At 38.9% G+C, this 24,252-nt stretch overlaps 1 protein-coding gene across 1 annotated transcript in view; it reads left to right on the forward strand.

Moving 5' to 3' along the window:
* IL1RAPL1 (interleukin 1 receptor accessory protein like 1) overlaps window positions 1-24,252 on the forward strand; it is a 700,437-nt gene that overhangs the window by 85,453 nt on the left and 590,732 nt on the right. The window contains exon 3 of the mRNA XM_044937333.2: window positions 22,690-22,876. Within this exon, the coding sequence (XP_044793268.2) occupies window positions 22,690-22,876 (187 nt within the window). The remainder of the gene's footprint in view (window positions 1-22,689; window positions 22,877-24,252) is intronic.

Raw genomic sequence — 24,252 nt, forward strand, 5'->3', positions numbered from 1 at the left:
TCCAGGCTTGATCCCTATGGTCAGGGGTCCAGGCTTGATCCCTACAGGCTGGGGACCAGGCCTGATCCGTATGGGCTGGAGGCCAGACTTGATCCCTGTTGTTTGGTAATCAAGCTTCATCCCTGTGGGCAGGGGGCCAGGCTTGATCCCTATGGGCTGGGGGCCAGGCCTGATCCCTGTTGGTTGGTAGTCAAGCTTCATCCCTGTGGGCAGGGTTCCAGGCTTGATCTCTATGGGCTGGGGGCCAGGCTTGATCTCTACAGGCTGGGGGCCAGGCCTGATCTGTATGGGCTGGAGGCCAGACTTGATCGCTGTTGTTTGGTAGTCAAGCTTCATCCCTGTGAGTAGGGTTCCAGGCTTGATCTCTATGGGCTGGGGGCCAGGCTTCATCCCTATGGGTTGGGGGCCAGGCCTGACCCCTATGGGCTGGGGGCCAGGCTTGACCCCTGTTGGTTGGTGGTCAAGCTTCATCCCTGTGGGCAGGGGACCAAGATTGATACCTGTGGGCAAAAGTCTGGACTTGTTGCCTATGGGCAGGGGATCCAGCTTGATCCCTGTGGGCAGGGGTCCAGGCTTGATCCTTCTGGGCTGGAGGCCAGTCTTGATCCTTATGGGCTGAGGGCCAGACTTGATCCCTGTTGTTTGGTAGTCAAGCTTAATCCCTCTAGGCAGGAGTTCAGGCTTCATCCCTGTGGGCAGGGGGCCAGGCTTCATCCCTGTGGGTAGAGGGCCAGGCTTCATCCCTGTGGGCAGGGGGCCAGGCTTCATCCCTGTGGGCAGCGGGCCAGGCTTCATCCCTGTGGGCTGGGAGCCAGGCTGGATCCCTATAGGCAGGGAGCCAGGCTTGACCCCTGTTGGTTGGTGGTCAAGTTTCATCCCTGTGGCCAGGGGACCAAGACTGATACCTGTGGGCAGGAGGCTAAGTTTGATCCCTCTAGGAAAGGGGCCTACCGTGATTCCTGCAGGAGCTGTAGTAGAGTCCTGCACTGGCTTAGAGCCACTCCCTAAGGCCAGGCCTCCTCCACCAGGCTGCACCTCTTTGGTGATATTCAGACCAGAGGATGTGGCTGACACTTCAGTCCTTTGTGATGAGCCCGCAGTGGACAGGGCCATGGCAGGAAGTGAGCTAACTTGACTCACCTCCATAGAAGATTCCTGGGAAAAACGTGGTAGCTTAGGAGCAGAGGCAGGAGATGGAAATTTATGAGAGCTGCTTGCCTGCTGAGAAGTGAAACTGTCACCCCAGGAGCTCTTTCTTGGGTTCAAGGGAAGTCTGATGGGTGAAGGTGGATGTTTGGCTCCCTTGCCCAGCACTGAAGACTGAACCGACCCGTTCTTAGGCTGTTCTGGTTCTTTCCCTGGAAAAGGTTGCCTGAAACTAGCTGAGTCATCAGAAGACTGAACTGACCCAATCTTAGGCTGTTCTAGTTCTTTCCCTGGAGGAGGTTGCCTAAGATCAGCTGAGTCACCAGAAGACTGAACCGACCCAGTCGTAGGCCTTTCTAGTTCTTTCCCTGGAGAAGGTGACCAGAGATCAGCCAAGTAACCGGAGCTGTATGACATCTGCACTGGATATTGGGTGCTCTTCTGGGATGATTCCTCAGATGGACTGACCATCCTCACATCATCAGTCTCTGGCCCAGACAGGAAACTACAGGGATGGTCATCTGTGAAGGAATGGTAGGGAGACATCTGTCCCTCATATATGACTTTTCTTTTTTTTTTATGGGGCATGCTTTTTCCAGAGATAAGTGGATCATTAAGTGGATACATGAGCATCTGCTTTGTTGCCAGGGAATGACTGCTGTCTTCATATCCAAATATAGAATCTTCTCCTACTTCATAAGTAGGCCAGACTGTTGGTTGTAAGTCATCATATTTGAAAGACTTAGTATGTTTCTCCACATCCACTTCAGAAGGCACAGCCAAATCACAGGGTCTCTGTTTCCACGTATCTACACACTTGCCTGCTTTCAAAGTTTTGAAGTCATACTGCTTATCTGTTTTACTTTCTTGACTTTTTGCTAAAGAAGGCAGGGCTGTTAGCTCAGGAGGAAGTGGACTGGGAGGAAAATCCTGCTGCCGATTCAGAGAGGCTGTAGAAAATCTCTTCAAATTCCTTTTCATGGGACAAGTGTTCAGTTTTTGTTTGTTATAGAGCAGTCTGTTTTCAATGCAAGCTACTGATACAAAAGGGTCTAAACACAGTGGTTCAGCTGTAGCTAAGATCAGTTGGCTCTCAAATAAAAGTTTGTCCTCCTGAGTCCAGTTCTGGTGATCACTGGCTATGGCCTCTACATCGCAGGCTAATGTCTGCATGGTGGGACGTAAGAGGATATGTCTGCTTTGGTAACTCAGAGGCTCCCCTTCACTGAACTGCCTGTAGTTCCGTATTTCCGCTATGATACACCCCTGATGAAAAACGTTAACCAGAGACTTCTCTAGGAGATTCACCAAAACAGGAGGTAATTCTTGAGCATCTAAGTATTCGAGCAATTCCCCTTCTTCATAAGGCAGCCGAATGCTCTCTGTAAATGATTCATTTTCCCCCTTGAGCATCAGCGAATAGCCCTGCTTTCCTGGGTACAGGTTAACCACCAAACAGGGCAACGATTCTCTCCTAAGGAGCTTCTCTAATAGGTTCACGTTGCTTCTTAATTCCTCTGCAACCTCAGGCTCTTTTTCACTTTCTTCTACATAAATGTCATAAAGTTTTTCATAGAGAGACATCTCCCCACTCGAGTTTTTCCTTTTCGGAGGTCTTTGTTGGGCACTTTCAATGACAGACTCTGCAAGATCCAAAGCTCTTTCTAGAGATTGTTCCATTGTAGTACAAGAGGGGGGCCGAAAGGAAGAGAAAATGGAAGTGTCCTGACAAACAGGGTAAAAATCGTCTTTAATATCAATGTGTAGGTCTGAAAAACACCCCTCCCGAACTTCACAGTGGGACCACCAGCCTAACTTTAGTAAGAAACTTGCCTCCACGGAAGTGTTACACAAAATTCTTGTGAGTTTCTGAAAATATTTCTATCTATAGGGGTTATGGCCTTTGTGCTAGGCCTGGCCTCACCTTTCCGTCATCTCCTCAGGTGCAACCGGAAGTCGTTGATGTCAGGGACACAGGGACTTCCGGGCCCCGATGTGCTCCTCAACAGCCTCTGCATTCGGCCCGCCTCCGTGGCGGCAGTGGGCTGGCTATTGAACTGCACTTCCGGTTCTCCTGTCCGTGTGGCTTTTCAGTTCAGTTCAGTTCAGTCGCTCAGTCGTGTCCGACTCTTTGCGACCCCTTGAATCGCAGCACGCCAGGCTTCCGTGTCCATCACCAACTCCCGGAGTTTACTCAAACTCATGTCCATCGAGTCGGTGATGCCATCCAGCCATCGCATCCTCTGTCGTCCCCTTCTCCTCCTGCCCCCAATCCCTCCCAGCATCAGAGTCTTTTCCAGTGAGTCAACTCTGCGCATGAGGTGGCCAAAGTATTGGAGTTTCAGCTTTAGCATCAGTCCTTCCATGAACACCCAGGACTGATCTCCTTTAGAATGGACTAGTTGGCTTTTCAAGGTGATCGCAAAAAAACTTTTTTTTTTTTTTTTTAAGGAACTGAGGCAGTGTTATTCCTTTTTTAATGTGTAAAGTCATAGCTTTTATTTCAGCAAACTTATCTAGAATTATTTTCTTAGAATCTTTCTTCTGTTTCTTTGATTTGCTTTTTTCCCCTTTAAGGATTTCAGTTATAAGTACATTGGATAATCTCTTCCTGCCTTTTCTATCATGTTCTTTCTAAAACTTTCTGTTTTATTTCCTTCTTTCTTTTCTATCCTTTAGATCTTTTAGGGTATCCTTGATGACCCTTTGTTAATTGTGGTTATACCTCTTCTCCCTAGGGAACTCCATATTGCTGCCATGACCAATTGCCATGAACTTGGTGGTTCATGCCATGAACACACCTGTTTTGTTTGTTTCCTCATAGTTCTGCAAGTCAGAACACAGAGCAGTCTCAGTTTAGGCTCTTATAAGTCCAAAATCAAATTTTCCTGTGCTAGGCTCTTAACTGGAGGATCTGGGGAGGAAACCACTTACCTGTAAGCTCATTCAAGTAGTTGGCCACATTCAGATTCTTGTGGTTATAGGATTATAATTAAACCCCCCCCTTTTTTTTTTCTGATTTCTGTCAGGGGCCACTCCCAGCTCCTAAAAGTTGATCACATTCTTTGCAAGTGCCTTCCTCCATCCTCAAGCCAGTGATGACATGTTGAATCCTTTTTATGCTTCATGCACCTTTGACTTCCTCTTCTACCACCATCTGGAGAAAATTCTATGCTTTTAAGGGCCCATGTGTATAATCCAGGGTAATACTCCCTATTTTAAGTCATAGTGCCATATAATATACTATAATGACAGGAGTGTTAACTCATTATTTTCACATGTTCTGAGAATTCAAGTAGACCATCTTTCACTGGCCATTTTAGAAATTCTGCCTGTCATAGGTACTTTGTAATTCAATCTTTATTTATTCTGTTTCTACTAAGTTTGATTAGCTCCTGTTTCATAATTCATGTTGTTCTTTTGTCTTTAAAGTTTAAAAAAAAGTTTATGATTTCAATTCTGCAATGCTTATTTAAATATACGATTCCTGTTGGAGTGTCAACTTAAAATTTTCCTCAGTTTTGTGCAAATGTGAATGTGTATGTTTGCATATGTGTTCTGCAGTGGTTTTATCTGCTGAATTAATTCTCATTGTTTACTTTTTTTTGTTCCTCCTGAACCAGCACTAGAAGACACTTTGAAGTGGGTAGGTTAGGGGATTGCATGGCTTATTTTGATTTCATATTTTAAGGTCACCTTTTTTTTCTGTCATTATGACATATTGATTTTATTATTATTAACGTTGGTTGTTGTGGTGGTATTTTTCAACAAATTGTACATTTTTTATAAGTCTGATTTATTCTGATTCTTAGTCACAGTCTTCATTCATTCATTAGAGTCCTTTATCTTCAGTCAGTTCCTTTTTTCCCCTCAGTCTTTGAAGGACATGTTTCCTCTTAAAGGTACCTCACTCTTCCTAAGAAGGGGTGACCACCTCTGGTGCTATACTTTTTCTGTACTCCTTTCTTCTGATTTCCCAGTAACCAGCACTCTAATATACCTGGTCTCAAATCATATCTCAGTATTTCCCATCTCAGAGTTTGACCTCAGAAGTCTCCTACAAATTAATAAAAATAAGAATTAATCCAGTAGAAAAAAAATCAAGATGACAGTTCACAAAATAAGGGATACAAATGCTATTTAAGTATATGAAAAATATTCAACCTCACAATTAATAAAATTGCAAGTTAAGACAAAAATAAATAAAAGACCATGTTTTAACCTATTAGATTACCAGAGATGAAAGCAATTCATAGCTTACCATGTTAGTTAATGGTATGAGAAAACTGGCACTCTCAAACATTGTTGTTGAGGGTGTTAATTGGTCCAATTCCTGTGGATAACAAAGAACCTAGTAACAGGATTTGCCCTGAGGATTGGCTTCAGGGTGTCTGGGGCTCATCAGTGGGGATTTTTTCACCATTGGCATGTACTCATTAAAAATTGACTTTTCATTTTTTTAAAAAAAGTGCAGCATTTACCCTGTTACTTTGTATACCACTAACACATAACTGTGATCCATCAGTGGGGGCAGCAATATTTCATCCTGAATATCACTCAACAACATAATAGTACTCAAAAGGAAAAGAATAACATGGACAAAAGCCCAGGGAAATTCTGTATTTAAGGGAAAATGAGAGAATGAACCAAGATACAAAAGGAAAACCAGGAAAATAATAAAAACTCAAGATAAATGGACATAAATAAAATTAAATTGTAATATGCTCCAGCCAGATAACAGTTGAAAGTCAGGTTACTGATAATCCTAGTAACAGTATTTTCTGAGAAATATTGGTGAGAAAAATCAGACAATGGTAGGAAAAGAGATGAGCCTGGGTTGAGAAAGTGAGGAGAGTAGTTAACACTCCCACTGAAAGATTTTTATTAGTGAAGGGAAAGAGGTAAGTCATAGGTAGATATAGAGGACGCACACAGGCACATGAACATACAATATCTCTCTGTAAAATCTCTCAGTATTGCACCAGTGGATCAAGTAAATAATACATGCATAATGATATTATCAATAATACTATTTTGGAATTTGGGGAAAGGATGTAAGCCCTCTTGTAGACTTTTATTCAACAAATGACAAACTAACATACCCAGAGCCACAATTCAAAGTAATAATTTGTTCATCTTGTGTGCTTTATACATTATTGACATGAAGTGAAATGAAGTCGCTCAGTTGTGTCTGACTCTTTGCAACCCCATGGACTGTAGCCTACCAGGCTCCTGCATCCATGGGATTTTCCAGGCAAGAATCCTGGAGTGGGTTGCCATTTGCTTTATACTTTATTGACATAATAAATGGTAAATAAAAACACCAGTAACTGCACAGTCAAATTTTGCCACGATGCTTTGTACAATTTGGATTCCAAATAAATCCATGTTAGTAAAGAATACAAGAAGCCAGAACTAATGTAATAACTTTTTAAATTAGTCACCAAGGTGGTAAATTACCATTGTATTTAATAGACTAGTGAACAGGAGGGTTTTGAGAGTGGGAATGATTACATTGCTGTTGCATAGATTGTAGCTTTGAGAAAGCACTCAAGGAAAAGATATTTGGTTAATCATTATGATACTCTTCATGTATGTATGAGAAATTATTTGGGAAAACCCTGCATCCTGATAAGGCTGAATATAACGTGGATGAATTCTTCCCTTCCATAAGAGTTCTCTCTCCCTTTGTTTTCTTGCTATTATCATAATGGACTTTTAGGGAAAGAAACTGATTTTGTGATTGGAAATCATGTATACAATAGAGCTATTTTCAGTACTTTATAATAGTTGTTTCATGCAGGAAGAACATGAGAAATAATCTTACAGTATTGATAGAAATGTATTTTGACAGCAGACTGTTACACAGTCTCTTGTGTAATTATTCCATCTCTCCTCTGGCTTGGGATAAATGTTTTTCATATACCCATACTGTTGAATACTGAATTTCAAAATGTCTGTTCTAAGTTAACATCCACAAATATTCAACTATCCAGTTCTAGAATCTCCTTGGTGACTCATCCATCTAAAACCAGGAGAGCACAGCTAATAAGAAGGCCTCATTCATGGTATTTTCTTCCTTCCTTCCTTTCTTTCTCTCTCTGCTGCTGCATCTAGGGTTGCCTTCACATCAACAGCAGTTCTTTCTGGCAATGATATGAGATGAGTTTAACTGAATTTCCAAATATATGAGACTTCACTCCTAGAAAGGGTGTTCTGTTCATATTGAGCCTTTCTATAAAAATGAAAAGTTGAATCTGAAGAACAGCAATGGAAAATGGTTATATATGCAGTAGGATAAGGAGATTAAATATAAAGAACTATATGATTTATCTCTTTTATGAAGTGCTGCTAGAAAAGAGATTAAGCTTTTAAAAGTGGTGACCTTGATATAAATTCCCTGTTTAACCAGTGGTGAAAATACTATGAATAATGAAGGGGATGTGGAACACCGCCAGGCCTACGTGTGAAGATTCAGAGATGCAGTAAGGTTGACAATCTAAAAGGTTAAACCTTCAGAGCAGAAAATGGTAGCAGCAATAAGACATACTATGTAATGGTTTGCTCATTACAAAGTGTTTTTATATCAGGATGTTGTTCACTTCTCACAACAACTCTATGAGTTTAAGTATCCTCGCAATTTTATCATCAGTTAACTGAAGTTCAGGGAAGGACAAGTTATTTATCCATGATCACAACAGCTTGTTAGTGGATTCCTTTGCCCTCGCAAATGTCCTCTTCTTTAGTATTCATTATCACATTTTGATAAAGATGCCACCCACTTATATTTTGTTTTTAACACTTTTAATCATGTCTCTAATATCACTCCATGACATTGCATCTGCCAACCTGAGTGTATTTTATTCCTACCTTCTTTGTTGACAGGAATCCATAGTACAGTTGTCACAGTCTAACCATGTTTATATTTATAAGGAAATACAAATCATTAGCTCATTTTCTTTTCCCTGAAAATGGCCTATTTTCACCAAGTAAGGTTATTAGATTTCTGATATTTAAACCATTTGTTCTTTTAGGGAATTGTAGGTGATTCAGATTAATGGCTCTTCTTTCAGGTCAGAAAAATGTAAAAATTGCAGTTGACTGGAATTGATACTAAAATTGCCTTAAAAGTATTGAAAAGAAACCAACTGTGAAATGTGCATAAATTATACAGAGTAAAAAAGTCTCTTCTCAAAAACATCTAATTCTGCTTTTATATTAAATTAACTCACAGTTAATTCTCTCCCCCGCCCCTTTGTTTTAGATACACAAAGGAAAGGCTTTCCTCATAGATAGGAAAATGCAAAAGCACCCTTATTTATTAAATGGGCCGTGTTTAGAGGTGTTATATGTAATATTTGCAAATATGTAATTTGTTTAACTCTTTCTTTTACCTCCTGGGTGACTTTTAGCAATTTATGTGTAATGTAGATTAAACAGTCATATATTTGTTTCCTAAAATACTATATTAGCCAAGATCTAGTCAGTTAAAGCAAGTTCATTATAAGCAGTTCAGTAGGGATAATTTAATGTGGGAAATGGGTTCTAAATATGTGAGAAGTGCTGAAATGGTGGGACATAGGCAATCCAGGGATTAGCAACCACCCCTATATATGAAGGGAAGAAGAGAGGAAGGAATTGGTGTTATCAGACCCAGAAGCTGAAACAACACATCCTCTCTTGAAAAAAATCCAACCTGAAGGTCAGTTGTCATGAGAGCCTGGGACATGGGCAACGTATTTATGGGACAAAGTGGTAAACAAGATGGATAAGACTCCCTTTCTTGTGGAAGAGAAAATAAAAATAAAGTCAGGAAAAATAGAAATTAGTGATCATTGATAGGATAAATATAATACAGAGTGGTATACTAAAGAATTATAAGCCTTTATTGTTTTCATGGATTTTTTGGTATTAATTTGGTTTTATTCAATATTGCATTGAGGTAATATTTACCTTAATTTTTGAGTTTTTGGCACCCCTCACTTACATCACAGGCTTCCCTGGTGGCTCAGTGGTAAAGAATCTGAGGAGACACAGGTTCGATCCATGAGTGGGAAAGGTCCCCTGGAGAAGGAAATGCCAACCCATCCAGTATTCTTGCCTGGAGAATCCCATGGACAGAGGAGCCTGGAGGGCTACAGTCCATGGGGTTGCAAAGAGTCAGATATGACTTAGTGACTAAACAGCAACAACACTGACATCACACTAGTTCCATTGGGACAAAACTAACATTTCAAGGGATTTCTAGTTATTTTGCTTGAGCAACTAGGTAAATGTTGTGTCTGTCAGTGATAGAGGGGAGACTGCTGCTGCTGCTGCTAAGTCGCTTCAGTCGTGTCTGACTCTGTGCGACCCCATAGATGGCAGCCCACCAGGCTCCCCGTTCCCTGGGATTCTCCAGGCAAGAACACTGGAGTGGGTTGCCATTTCCTTCTCCAATGCAGGAAAGTGAAAAGTGAAAGTGAAGTCGCTCAGTCGCATCCGACTCTTAGCGACCCCATGGACTGCAGCCTACCAGGCTCCTCCGTCCATGGGATTTTCCAGGCAAGAGTACTGGAGTGGGGTGCCATTGCCTTCTCCGAGAAGGGGGGAGACTAGGGTAAGAATAGATTTGAGGGTAGAAGTAAGGATTTATTTATGAGTCATATTAGATCTAAACTAATTTTTTGATTTCAGTTAAGTATGATAAACAACTAGGCATATAAATCTAAATTTCAGATAGAGGTCAGAGCTTTAACCTCTGAGCCACCAGGGAAGCTGAGAGATATGCATACAGGAGACAAAAACATAGAGGTGGTATCTGAAGTGAAAGGGATAAATGAGATTACGTAGAGGGAGATTAAATGAAATAATGCATATAAAGATTTTTTTTAAATAATAGCTTTGTCGAGATGTAATTCATATATTATTTTTCCCATATAAAGTATAAAATTTAAATTTTTATTGGGGTAAAATGCACTTAACATAAAATTTACCATTTTGACCATTGTTAGTTGTACAATTTAGTGACATTAATTATATTCATACTGTAGCTCAATCATCACCACTATTTCTAGATATTTTTCATCATCCCAAATAGAAACTCTGTACCCATTAAACAGTAATCCTTCATTCCTTCCTCTCTCCCCAGCCTTATCTCTAGCAGTTTGCCTATCCTGCGTACATTATGTAAGTGGAGTCATAGGATATTTGTCCTTTTGTGTCTTGACTTATTTCACTTAACATAATGTTTTCAAGCTTCATCCATGTTGTAACATGTATCAGAATTTCATTCTTTTACAGTCCAAATATCCTGTTGTATGTTTATACCATGCTTTGCTTATCCCTTCATCTTTTGGTGGACATTTACACTTTTGGGCTATCATGAATAATGCTGTTATGAACATTATTGTACAAGTATCTGTTTATGTTTCTGTTTTCAGTTCTTTTAGGAATATGACTAGGAGTGAAATTGCTGGATCATATGGTAATTCTGTGTTTAACTTTTTGAAGAACTGCCAAGCTGGTTTTCCACAGCAACTGCACCATTTTCCATTCCCACTAGCAATGCACAAGAGTTCCAACTTCTCCATATCTTCACCAAACTTGTTTTCCTTTTTCTTTAAAAAAAAATAGATATCTTAATGGGTGTGAATTAGTATTTCATAAAGTTTTTTGCCCTACCATTTTCTCTCAGTAGAGTATAAGTGCCATAGGACGAAGCACTTGTTTATTCACTGCTTTATCCCCAGTTGGGCCAAGCACATAGTCTTCATTCAGTAAATATTGACTGAATGAATGGATTTTAAATGTTCAATAAGTGATATTTAATTAGCTCTTGTAGTAAATGATAGTTAATATATTCATTCCTGTATTACGTGAATGTCTCCTACTGGGCTTAATAGTTTTGTTTTGTTTCTATGAAACGGCCTGCCTTTGCTATGAAAAGTTTAAGAGGCAATATGCCAAAATTTACTTAGAATGAAACTATCTCAAACTATAACAAGAGAAAAGGAAGTAAAAGACTTGCAACATTAGAAAGTGACGAAAAAAGAAGCAAGACCTCACTTGTTATCTTCAAATTGGAGCACTAAGTTGGTGCTGTGAACAGGTAAATTCAGGAAGGTCCCTGCAATCCCTTCTTCAGAAAGTAATTCTAGTTCCATATCCATTTCCCCCAAACTTGTCTTGAGTGAGGAGTAGTTTTCCCAGATACAGATACGCTGTCTTCTTTGTGTATGTAGAAGTTGAGCCACTTTATAAATATGTTAAGTTCCAAGTCACTCTTTACATGAAACTCTTGACTGTGCATTTTGGTAAACATTGTATCTTCAAAATAACACCAGTCTCCAGAGTCTGGAAATATGCACCTCTGTCAATTTTATGGAATAGATTCAGTTTTTGTGTTTTACATGTAGTTAAATATATGATATAAATGCCCATTATAAGTTTATCTACCATTTTCACAGTTAATTTTGCTTATCACTTGTATTTTTATCTTGAAGTCAAGGAAAGCCAAGCTATTGTTAGGAAATTTTGACCCGGAAAGTGAAAATAAATAAAGCATATGACCATTATTATATTCATAAGATACTTAGAAGTATCAGTAGGAAAAAAATCACTGATTATAGCAACTATTTGGTAACATTGTCCAGATTTGGTTTACATACAGTAGGGGGAAGGGAGAAGGCAATGGCACCCCACTCCAGTACTCTTGCCTGGAAAATCCCATGGATGGGGGATCCTGGTGGGCTGCAATCCATGGGGTCGCTAAGAGTTGGATGCGACTGAGCGACTTCACTTTCACTTTTCACTTTCATGCATTGGAGGAGGAAATGGCAACCCGCTCCAGTGTTCTTGCCTGGAGAATCCCAGGGATGGTGGAGCCTGGTGGGCTGCCGTCTATGGGGTTGCACAGAGTCAGACACGACTGAAGCGACTTAGCAGCAGCAGCAGGGGGAAAGTATGGCTTTAAATTTCAAAACATTAGGCTAACTCTGAAAAATCTATTTGTACATGGGTAAAATTTCAGCAGACTCTAGTAGTTCTCTGTCTTCTTTAAAGATCAGTATAGATTTTGTTTTACTCTATTGGAATTTTCTCTGGAATTTTCATCATAAAATGAGGGGTGGGGTGCAGGATTAGCCGAGTGTGTGAATCCTAAATCACCTCTTTTCCACAGCAGTCTAGGAGCAAGATTTAATAGTACAAGAGTTATTAGAGTCACTTTAGAAAAACCTCCCTGTGTGATGCTTGGAGAGAAAAAAAGTGATTTGCAACTGACCCAAATGTGGCTCAAACATTTATGCTCCCCTTCTCTCATCTTTCCCTTATCTTTCAAATCAAGAAACTCTAGTATGCTAAAAAGGTTTGTTGTAGGCATGGTGGGAGGAGATTAACCAGGTTAGGGTTCATTGCCAGGAAATCTTTACAGCTGTGTTGCAATTTTTGCCTGGCTTGCAAGAGACATTTTCTTGGCACATTCTTGACACGTGCTATGTCAAAGAAGCATACAGAGAAAGGAAGTAAAAAGTATTGGGTTGGCAAAAAGTTCAATCAGTTTTTCTGTACCAGCTTATTGAAAAACCCAAATGAACTTTTTGGCCAGCCCAAAAGTATGGTGGGATATAGGTGAGGATTGTTTAGAGGGCTTAAGCAAAAAGCAGTGTAAATCAGAACTTTGTAGCCATGAACTAATAGTTCATTCATTCATTTAACAAATGTTTATTCAGAGTGCCTATTATATGCCTGGCACTGTACAAGACACTGAGGGATATCATTAGGCTTCTTAAGTCCTTATTCTAAATCAGCCATCACTGAACAAATTCCTATAATGTATTATTCTCCATATGTCAGGAGAAACTGGAGTGTTCAGAAAAGTAGAAAGTTTAAGAGACAAAACTAATACAGTTATGTAAAGTTTAAAAATAAAATAAAATTTAAAAAAAAAAGAGATTTTTTTTTGAAAAGTCCCTGAATCATTTAAAACTTAAGCATAGAATAACCACAGGACTCAACATTTCCACTCCTAGATACACACGCAAAAGTATTACAAGAAGTATGTAATGCATGTGTGCTAAGTTGGGTCCAACTCTTTGTGACCCCATGGACTGTAGCCCGTCAGTGCATGGACTTTTCCAGGCAGGAATACTGGAGTGGGTTACCATGCCGTCCTCCAGGGAAATCTTCACCACCCAGGGATGGAATCTGAGTCTCTTGTGTTTCCTGCATTGGCAGGCAGATTCTTTACCACTGCACCACCTGGGAATCCCAAGAAGACATGCAAACAAATACTTGTAGATGAATGTTCATAGCAGCACTATTTTTAATAATCAAAATATGGAAGCAGGAAACTAAATATGATATATCCATACAATAGGCTATTGTTCAGCCAAAAAGAAAAGGAATGAGTTACAAATACATATCACAATGTGAATGAACCTTGAACACATGATGCTAAGTGAAAAAGAAAAAGTCTCAGACACACAAGTCCACATGTTGTATGATTTCTTTTATATGAAATATTCCAACTAAGCAAATCCATAAGGACAAAAATCTGATTAGTGGCTGTCGGGAGCCACAGAGCTGGAGAAATGGAGAGTGATTGCTAATGGCTCTGAGTTTCATTTTGGAGTGATGATAATGTCTTGGAACAAGATAGAGGTGATGGCCGCACAACATTATGAATGTGCTAAACGATGCTTCACTGTGCACTTGCAAATGGTTAATATTATGTTGTGTGAATTTTGAAAAAATATATGCCTTTAAGAACTCAGCCAGCATAGAGCTAACTCTCTTAATTTACCTATTACAAGAAGAATATCTATTAACAGAGGAGGCAGCAAAATAAGGGAAAACAGGTAATTATAAATTGTGATTGTTATGAAGAAAATAAACAGAGATAAGCTGGATAGTGATAGAGGAGGTCAGTCATAGCTTCTCTGAAGAAATTTGAAATTTACATGACCCTGAGCATACTTCCTGAGCCTCAGTTTCCTTTGGTGACATGTTTTGTATTTGTGTGTCTGTTTTAAATCTGTCTCTTTTTCTTCAGAAGAGGTCTAGAGGGAGACCTTGGGGTCTATAGTAATGAAGTTTCAAAGTTCTCCTGCCCCAGTAATAACTCAGGGGGAGAAATACTAGACTAGAATTTCATACAAGTCCTCTTCACATCTAGTATTCCAGGAATACCAGGCTAGAAAGATTAAAATGATAAGATTATGTTATTTGCTTTCCATCAAAAAAGAGGGAGATAATTGTTTTAAATGTATAGTTAGCAGAAGATTGTAGATGAAGTTCAACTTACCAGTTACATTTAGGAAAAAGAATTTCAAACAAGAAGGTACTAAGCTGGTACTTTTAAGTGAAGTGAAGTCACTCAGTCGTGTCCGACTCTTTGCAACCCCATGGACAGTAGCCAACCAGGCTCCGCCGTCCATGGGATTTTCCAGGCGAGAATACTGGAGTGGGTTGCCATTTCCTTCTCCAGGGGATCTTCCCGACCCAGGGATCAAACCGGGGTCTCCCGCATTGTAGGCAGACCCTTTACCATCTGAGCCACCAGGGAAGTCACTTAAGCTGGTACTTTTAGGTCTTATCAATTGCTCCATGTTCTTATTCTTGTCCTTTTACAAGGGCTGATTTCAATCACAGTTAAATCAATAGGTCCTCCAGAGCTCTTCTGAAAAGAAAACCTAATGCAAACAAATTTCATATTTTTCGCAAGTCACTGTAAGCATAGGGTGTGCTGAGAAAGATAAGATAGATGGGCCACATGCATAGCTTCAGGCATCACTGTAAGGACTGATAAAAAGAAATACAGATAGAAAAATTATAAGGCTTTAAGATTGGAAATGAATTATCAATGTATATTTAAGCCTTAAAAAAATGTAAGATGTGCCTGCCACAGTCTAACGCTGACGTTTTTGATTCCCAACATCCATTTTCACAATAAGTGGTTAAACACTACAGTTGAATCTATAGTTTAAGAAGCCACCTTTGAAACAGTTGAGTTCTGCTCCATTCTGTAGTAACTGAACTTTCAGATTTTACACACCTCTGTGCTGTTTTTCAGTCCCCAAACGTTTGTAGTGCTTCAAAAATACTCTCCGCTTTTGTTTTTACCAAAAAAAAAAAAAAAAATATGTACTAAAGATTATGACTTGAAAAAGAAGAATGTTAAACCATATAAAACATAGAAGCCTAAAACAACTTAATCCTTAAAAAATATCAATCAAATCCCCATCTCTTTCAGCACTTCATAAAGTAGGAAGAGATTTCCAAACATTATGGAAATATTATTATTTCCCCTAGGGACCAGGAAATTAACATAATATACAGGTCAAGTGTTCAGTGGCGCCTCCATAGAGGACATATTTAACAATCATGTTGCTGGTATTTCTGTTGGAGTGGAGAGAGACACTGAATACCATGCATTATCATGCATAGGGGGTGTGATTATAGAATAATTGAATCTGTGCTACTATTAGGTATGGAATAACATGACTTTTATTATACTCTATAGCTAATCAGGTAATATACAAAATTTCTCTTCCCACATATGTTTTTCTTTCTTACCTCCTGCCTGCACTACCCAGATTTTCACACCTCGATCTGTAGCTGTGTAATACTGTCATCCTTTGAAAGATAAATTTAAAAATCTCTGGTCTCTTCCTTGCACGCCAATTCAGACTCTTGCTGTTTCAAAGTAGCACACTGCTAAGGAGCCTGTGGAGAACTTTAGTACACTGTACTGACTTCCAGTGACTGTACTTACAGAAAGTATTTTAATTCTATTTTCTGTGTCATAGATTTACTTCTTGATTATGTCCAGAAATGTTTGTTAATCCCTAGTACTTGCTGTGTATTTAGGCTAGCTTTCTTTTTCCCTTATAAACGCGACCCTAAGTCAGTCCTATCCAAAGCTGTTCCTTTTACAAGTATGTATATACATGTAGAAAGTGTATAGTAGAAAGAGTTGATGAAACCATGATATTTATTTAATTCCTGCTGCTTGCACCCCTTTTATTCCTTTTTAGATGTTTGAGAGTTTTAAGGACCTAACTTTTCAAAGAAACTCAAGTTAAAGCACCTTCTGCCTTTCTCCCATAGGCATCTATTCTAGAATGTAAAATAATATAAAATCGGGGCTAAAAGTAGGTAGTTTTCTTTTGTTTTAAACAGTGTATATATAGTTTATGTGCACTAACCCAGCACTACTTATCTTCAGTAGTGTACAGAAGAGACCAATGAATTAGAAGCTAGGAGATATGAGTTCCAATCCCATTTCTGCCACCAGTTAGTAGAACTTGGACGAATCATTGGCTTACTTGAAGTTTTGGGTCCCTTTGCTGTAACCTCAGGAGGTTGAAAGAAATAACTCTATCTGTGTTGTTTGTACAGTACGTTTTGTGCACTTGTGTATCCTGCAGGGTTGCCCTTGCTAGAACAAAGTAGGTTTTAAAAACATTTCACATGAATATTTCTTCACTGGAAATGATGAGTATTAACTCTCAATTATGAACAACCATTTTGTCCACATACATGTAATATCCTGTCTCTCTACCCATTTGTCAAACATTGGAACCAGCAGTCATGAATTAATTTTTGCCTGCATTGCAGCTCATCTGATAAAACAATAGAAGCTGAGTCGATATGCGCTCATGATTTTTACTGTAAATCCTGGCTGAGCACTCTTTTCCCATTTACCCCCTTCCACCGTATTCCCTGAGTACAGTGACCCACAGTGCCATAGCAGTGATACTGCAAATTTAATGATGACGGATGGGACTCTTTACTTTGAGAGTGTGTCATTCCCCTCAGGGGGTCATATGTTTATTAATGTGTCACAAGTTGCTTGCTTCCTGTTAGCTCTTCTCAGTAAATAGGACTGTAGCATTCACTGGATGCTGCTTTATTTTTAGCTTTTAAAACCACCTCCTGATGAACAGAAACAGTAAACAAGTATTAAAACATCGTAAGTAATTTGAAAATAGTGCTATCCTGGGGAGTCTGGAATTTCAGACATTACCAGACAGTAGTAAATCAACAATCACCTCACAAACCTAGGGAATAAAAGACAGGAAAATAAGAATATCTAAGTTTGTTCATCTGGAGCCACATTCTGAAAATTAGGGTTCAGTTTCATTTATAAGAGAGCAAGACAGGGTGACTGAGGTGAAGAGTTTTATTTTTTATGAACTTTCCTCATTCTTGTCTAGCCCAACCACATATCCCAGAAGACAACATAAGGACTTATCTGTATTCTTATGCTTCACACTAATTAAACACCAAGGAACTGAAGGCATCATCATGGTGATGCTGTCTATCCAACCTACCTTCTAAACAAACACTGTTTAGCCCTACTGCAAAATAGAAATATAAAGGAAGTAGGAAAAGGGAATCCAGTACTGATAATAAGCTCTAATACTCATTAAAAGACTGAAACTGTATTTTAAGGCTTCCCTGGTGGCTCAGACCATAAAGAATCGGCCTGCAATGCAGGAGACCCAGGTCCCATTCCTGGGTCAGGAAGATCCCCTGGAGAAGGAAATGGCTGCCCACTCCAGTACCTTGCCTGGGAAATCCCATGGACAGAGGAGCCTGGCGGGCTGTAGCCCATGGGGTCTCAAAGAGTCAGACATGACTGAACGACTGAGGCCCACACTGGCTTTATAACAAGACCATGTTTTAACATGCTTGATTCTCACAGCAGCCTATAAGGTCTTTTGTATTATTTTCTCCTTGTATAAATGATGAAATGGAAGCCTAAAGTGAAGTAACTTTCCCTATTTTCAAAAGTAATGAGTGATTGGGCTGGAATCTGAACCTCTGCAGTTGGGCTTTAGTGATCTTACTGTTGACCCAACGGCCTTGTATTTGATACAAGGAGATGTGGGAAAACCGACAACAAAGTAAATCTGAGGAGAAAGAAGACCTAAGACTCTTGAATTTAAAAGATTAATGTGGAAGGTTCAAAATTAGAATTCACTGATTTACTTCTTAGAAAAGTCTGTTCTTTAAGAATTCTACCATGTTCTACAAATATCAGTATGTTTCTAAGCCTCAAATGTTTTAAGACAGTTGAATGCATCCTAAAATAGTTAATAATTTAGTAAATTATTTTTTCTTAAAAAGAATTATCTTAAAAGGAGCCTGAGAAGAGCATGCTTTAGTCTGTACTGGAGTGAAATTAATAAATAATGCATGAGCATTATTGCTGGCAGACCCAAAGAGGATTTTTTTCCCTCTTGGGTGTGAAGCTCAAGCTAAAATTTAACACACTTTCTTTGCTCTCAAAGCTTTTTCTTTTTCAATATCTTCCATGTTGAAAGATTGATGCTACCTTTCATATACTCATCTGAGAAAACTTCTTTATCATCTTATATGTCTCTCTTTCCCTTGCTCCTTCACTATCACATTGACTCTATATCTTAAATATATTTTAAACATGATCCCTCCTTTTTACCTCAATGGACATTGCCTTTGTTGGAGTTGCCATTTTTTTTTCCTGAGTAAATACAATTGCTTCCTAATTTGTGTCACTGTACTTAGTCCTCCTTCCAATCCAGTTCAATTCATTTTTTTCACTACAATCAGAAAAATCTTTCCAAAATCCAAATGTCACCATTTCCCAGCATAAAGTCCAAAGTCTTTATGGTGACTTTACAGGACTTTCAACCTGGCTTCTGCACACCTCTCCAGTTCCAGTCCCTGCTGTTCTTTATCACTACCTTATAATTCAGTCACACCAAATTATTTGCATTTCTTCAAACATGCCAAGTTGTTCCATGCCTTCAAGCCTTTGTGCCTAATATTCCTTGAAATAGCCTTTCTTAAAATTACTAATACTTTAAAGTTATTCATACTTTAAGAACAGTTTATCAAGTCTTCTTCTTTCTTTCTTTGGCACTCCTGAGGTGGTACCTGCCACCTTTGTAGTATTTATCACATTGAATTTCAGCTGTTTACTTGTGTATCACTTCTAGGTTGTGAGGGATTGGGGCAGGGAATATGTATCATCATTCTAGAAAAATCCCTGAGCACCTTCTCTGAGGATGTTTTTCAGGCTACTGATTGACTGTTTAATAGCTAATGGTTTCACGTATTAAGTATTGTAGATATACTTGTAGACTACATATTACATGAAGCTAGAGAAATCTAAATTCTAATTTTTTGTGGAAGTTTTCTCTGCTACCTGATATAAAGCTGAATAACTAACAGTAATGGTAAGCTCTGTTTTGCTCCTTTACTCTCAAACTTCTCACACCAGATGCGTGGGGTTTTTCCCACATGACATCATTCTTCAACCAGCTGGATGTCTTTTTACCATTCAGTTCAGTTCTGGCACTATCTTCCTGGACTTAGTGTCAGGTCTCACAGGTTAAGGGCTCAGTCCTGGGAGAGGCCAGTTGCAAGTCCACAAATTACCTACACTTCTGACTGACCAGCTGTCAATCAGAGGTTTGCAGAACGCACTCAGATTCTGTCATTTGCTAGAATGGGTCATAGAACTCAAAGTCAGTTTATTGCTATTGCTGATTTATTGCAAAGTGTATTTCAAAGGATACAAATGAACAGCCAGATGAAAGAGGTGTGTAGGACAAGGGATGAGGGAAGAGGCACAGAGCTTGCACAAGCTCTCCAGGCCTGCCACCAACCCAGCACTGCCTTGTGTTCACTGAAGCTGAAGCTCATCAAACCTTTTGCTTTAAGAGTTTTTAAAGAGCTCAGTCTCCAATGCCTGTCCCCTTCCTGTCAGTGGGTGGGGCTGAAAGGCCTAACTCTGATCTCTTGGTCTATCTTGCTCCACTCAAAGTCAGCTCTTAACACAAACCCAAATGTGATCAAAAGGGACCCCTTATAAATAATACTCAGGAAAAATCACTCAAGAAATTTAAGAGTTTTAGAAGATCTATGCCAGGAAAAATACCAAGTATGTTCTCTATTATACCGCAGCAAATCTGGCTATCTTCTGGTCATTCTCAGTGTGTCATATTAGCATGAGAAGAAAAAAAAGCAGGAATCTAAATCAAGTTGCTGCTTAAACAACAAAGCATCTTGACTGAATAAGGGGGAGGACTTGGGGGCTGTGGTCCATGTACGTCAATGCAAAGCAGAGAGGAATCAACATCACTGAACACCTGTATGTATGTTAATCAGTCATGCCCAACTCTTTGTGACCCCATGGACTTCCGCCAGGTACCTCTGTCCATGGAATTCTCCAAGCAAGAATACTGGAGTGGGTAGCCATTGCCTTCTCCTGATTGAACACCTAGGACAGGCCAAACAGGTTTTAATTTAGTATCACATTCAATACTTGGAAAAATGTTGTCTCTGCACACCACTTGAGAGTTTCAGAGGTGTTTGGTGAGTTGCCTCAAGTTGTAAATTTAACAGTAAGATTCAAGTCCAGGACTTTGATGGCCATATATATGCCATCAAGCACTTACCAAAAGAGTTCTCTTAAGAAAACCTTAAGTCTGATGTCTAATTCTTCTCTTTATTCTCACTGCCTGGCACAATGACTGACACATTATTAGTGTTCATTGACTGTCCAGAAGCTAAATTAGCAAACAGAAATGGTGCAATTTACAAGAAAACTTCCTTTGGTCCGACTTTTTCAAAGAGATCTCTGAACACAATTTCTATTTTAATGCATTCCATTATAAACCTAATCTCGGATCCAGCAAAGAATAAATTGATGTGCTGATTTAATCAATTGATTCTGTAGAATTTGTCTATCAGGATGGTGTTGTTCTTACGTAATATATCAGTATGTTTCTCCCGTCTCACAACCTGGACTGCAGTCCAAGTGGGTATGAGTCTGTAAAGACAGATTGTAACAGAGCAATACTTTTATCCAAGACTGTTTACTGCCCATAGTTATTGAAAATGTCTCCTCTTAGCAGACAACCAGTAAGTACTTTATGACTTGAGCAGCCTTATTCCTGTCCTTCCATTATGATTAATAGACCAGTTACATTTTCTTATTTCTTTGTTCAGTTTACCAATCTTATTTTATTTTAATTAATTTTTATTTAGGAAAATACATCCTCAAGGCATGCATGCCTTCAAGGCATGCCGACCCAAAAGACATGAAGAGAAGAGAGGCCCCTGGCCCAATTTTGGCTCCTCTTTTTATATGTTTTTTCTCCTCCCCCTGGGCCTGCCCTATGTAAATTGGGCTAGCCAGGACTGCTGTTTGTTCTACCTGAGGTCCTCACTCAGGTTCTCAGAGCTTCCTTTGTTCTATTTTCATGGGCTTTTCCCTTCCTTATCTTTTAGCCACCACCATTCTGGACTCCTTTTTCCTATTCTAACTACCTAACAAAATGAAAGTATAAAGTTCCTTGTAGATAAAGCAGGAAAAAGTGTGATTATGATAAAATATAAAGTGTATGTCTTTAAAACATTTTTTTCTGAAAAACTTAGGGTGATAGATGAGTAAAAACAAAGTTACAAACAGTATGTGTTAGTTTCTTTTTATCATGAGGGTATGCAACTATATCTCATGCAGTGTAAATTATTTCCCTAATGACCAATGAATGCCTGACTCCCTGGTGGCTCAGCAGTAAAGAACCCAACTGCAAAGCAGGAGACTTGGATTCTAGCCCTGGGTGGGGAAGATCCCTTGGAGAAGGAAATGGCAGCCCACTCCAGTATTCTTGTCTGGAAAATCCCATGGACAGAGGAGCCTGGTGGCCTACAGTCCATAGGGTCTCAAAAGAGTTGGACACGACTGAGTGAATAACAACAATTTTTATTGGAATATAGTTGATTTACAGTGTTGTGTTAGTTCCTGCTATACAACAAAGTGAATCAGTTATACATATACATATATCCACTCTTTTTTAGATCCTTTTCTCATAAAGTCAGTACAGAGTATTGAGTAGAGTTCCTTGTGCTATATGGTAAGTCCTTATTAGTTATCTATTTTATACATAATAGTGTGAATATATGTTAATCGCAGTCTCCCAATTTATCCCTCTTTGGTAACCATAAGCTTGTTTTCTATAGCTGTGACTCTATTTCTGTTTTGTAAATAAGTTAATTTTTACTATTTTTTTTTATATTACACATATAAGCGATACCATATGGTATTTCTCTTTCTTTTTCTGACTTACTTTACCCAGTAGGACAATCTCTAGGTTCATCCATGTCGCTGCAAATGGCATTATTTCATTTGTATTTATGGCTGAGTATGAGTTTACTGATTTTAGCATAATTATACCCAAACTTGATTTCTTTCTTGACCTAAATATTTTTATTACTTTTATTTTTCTAGATAACAAAAATCTCTATTGAACATTTTTTCAAACCAAACCTGTATATATTATAAAACTTTCTTCCCAGCATATGAAAAATATATAAGTGGTTTAACAGAACCAAGCATTGTTTATCTGACAGATAAGAGCCCTGTGGAATAAGCCATGATACCATACATTAATTAATCAATAGAGTTTTTATCCTTCTTTCCCTTTTTGACTGAAGTAAATGCACTCCCTTGGCATTGGTTGCTATTTGTTCACACCAGGCCACCATATTTTTTCTGCTTTGTTACAGAAACTCCACTTACTGTATGAAAGTATCCATCTCACTGACAGTAGGCGAAAATGACACTGGACTCTGCTACAATTCCAAGATGAAGTACTTTGATAAAGCTGAACTTAGCAAAAGCAAGGAAATTGCCTGCCGTGACATAGAAGACTTTTTGCTACCAAGCAGAGAACCTGAAATCCTGTGGTATAAGGTATGGACTATGAATGATTTCATTGCTCATAAATAGATTCATGTGTATCTTATAGGGTAAGTTGGATAAAAAAAAAAAAACTAATGGGTGTTCTGTAGTTCAGTTCTGCCTTTATAAAATACTACAGCAAGTTGTGCTGGTCATTGTAAGTTTTTAAACCAGTGACTTTGAAAATCCTAGTCAATATTTATATGGTAGTCCACTGTAGTAAGCTATTTTGTGAATGTTTAGATATAATTTATGCTGATAATCATTTCAATTCTATTATAATCTGTGTTGATAATTTCAAGAACTGAAATATGTCAAACATTCATTTTAAAGCACTCATATAAGCAGTCTAAAATATCCCCAAACAGCAGAGAAAGGATTGACTTGCTTCTGTGATAAAATTGTATACCAGTTTATTGAAATATCCTGTTTAATGGAAGTACCTTTGTGCATATTCTAATCCTTTTCATATAAAAGTATACATATTTTTGAAAACCTGATGAAAATGTATAACATTATAAAAATAGTGTTAGATTAACTTTTTTTTTCCAAAAACCCAAAGAAAATTTAGCCTTAAACAGAATAAGCAGACACTGTTCTTCCTGTCACATCATTGAGTGAACTTCAGGATTTGAACATATTCTTTAACTAATTTATATCATAAAAGATAGTTTTGTTATTGAACATACTCAAGAAAATACAGTATACAGGCTGTGAACATTTGTCTGGAATATTTTATCCATGGTTTAAAGATTCCTAGTATAAACTTTGTTTTGTCCAACTAACTAGAAATAGGAATGTAGGAAGCTGGATCTTTTACTAACTAGATTCACAAATATCAGTATACAGAATGTGAGTCCTCAGGACTGATAGCTTTTGAATTTCAAACTTGTTAGAAATGAAACAGGAAATACATCTTTCAGTTCCGTTCAGTTCAGTCGCTCAGTCGTGTCTGACTTTTTTGCAGCCCCATGAACCGCAGCACGCCAGGCCTCCCTGTCCATCACCAACTCCCGGAGCTTACCCAAACTCATGTCCATTGAGTCGGTGATGCCATCCAACCTTCTCATCCTCTGTCGTCCCCTTCTCCTGCCCTCAATCTTTCCCAGCACCAGGGTCTTTTCAAATGAGTCAGCTCTTCTCATCAGGTGGCCCAAGTATTGGAGTTTCAGCTTCAACATCAGTCCTTCCAATGAACACCCAGGACTGATCTCCTTTAGGATGGACTGGTTGGATCTCCTTGCAGTTCAAGGGACTCTCAAGAGTCTTCTCCAACACCACAGATCAAAAGCATCAATTCTTTGGCGCTCAGCTTTCTTTATAGTCCAACTCTCACATCCATACATGACTATTGGAAAAACCATAGCCTTGACTAGACAGACCTTTGT

The sequence above is a fragment of the Bubalus bubalis genome, chromosome X (assembly GCF_019923935.1).
Source record: "Bubalus bubalis isolate 160015118507 breed Murrah chromosome X, NDDB_SH_1, whole genome shotgun sequence".
NCBI classification, from domain to species: domain Eukaryota; kingdom Metazoa; phylum Chordata; class Mammalia; order Artiodactyla; family Bovidae; genus Bubalus; species Bubalus bubalis.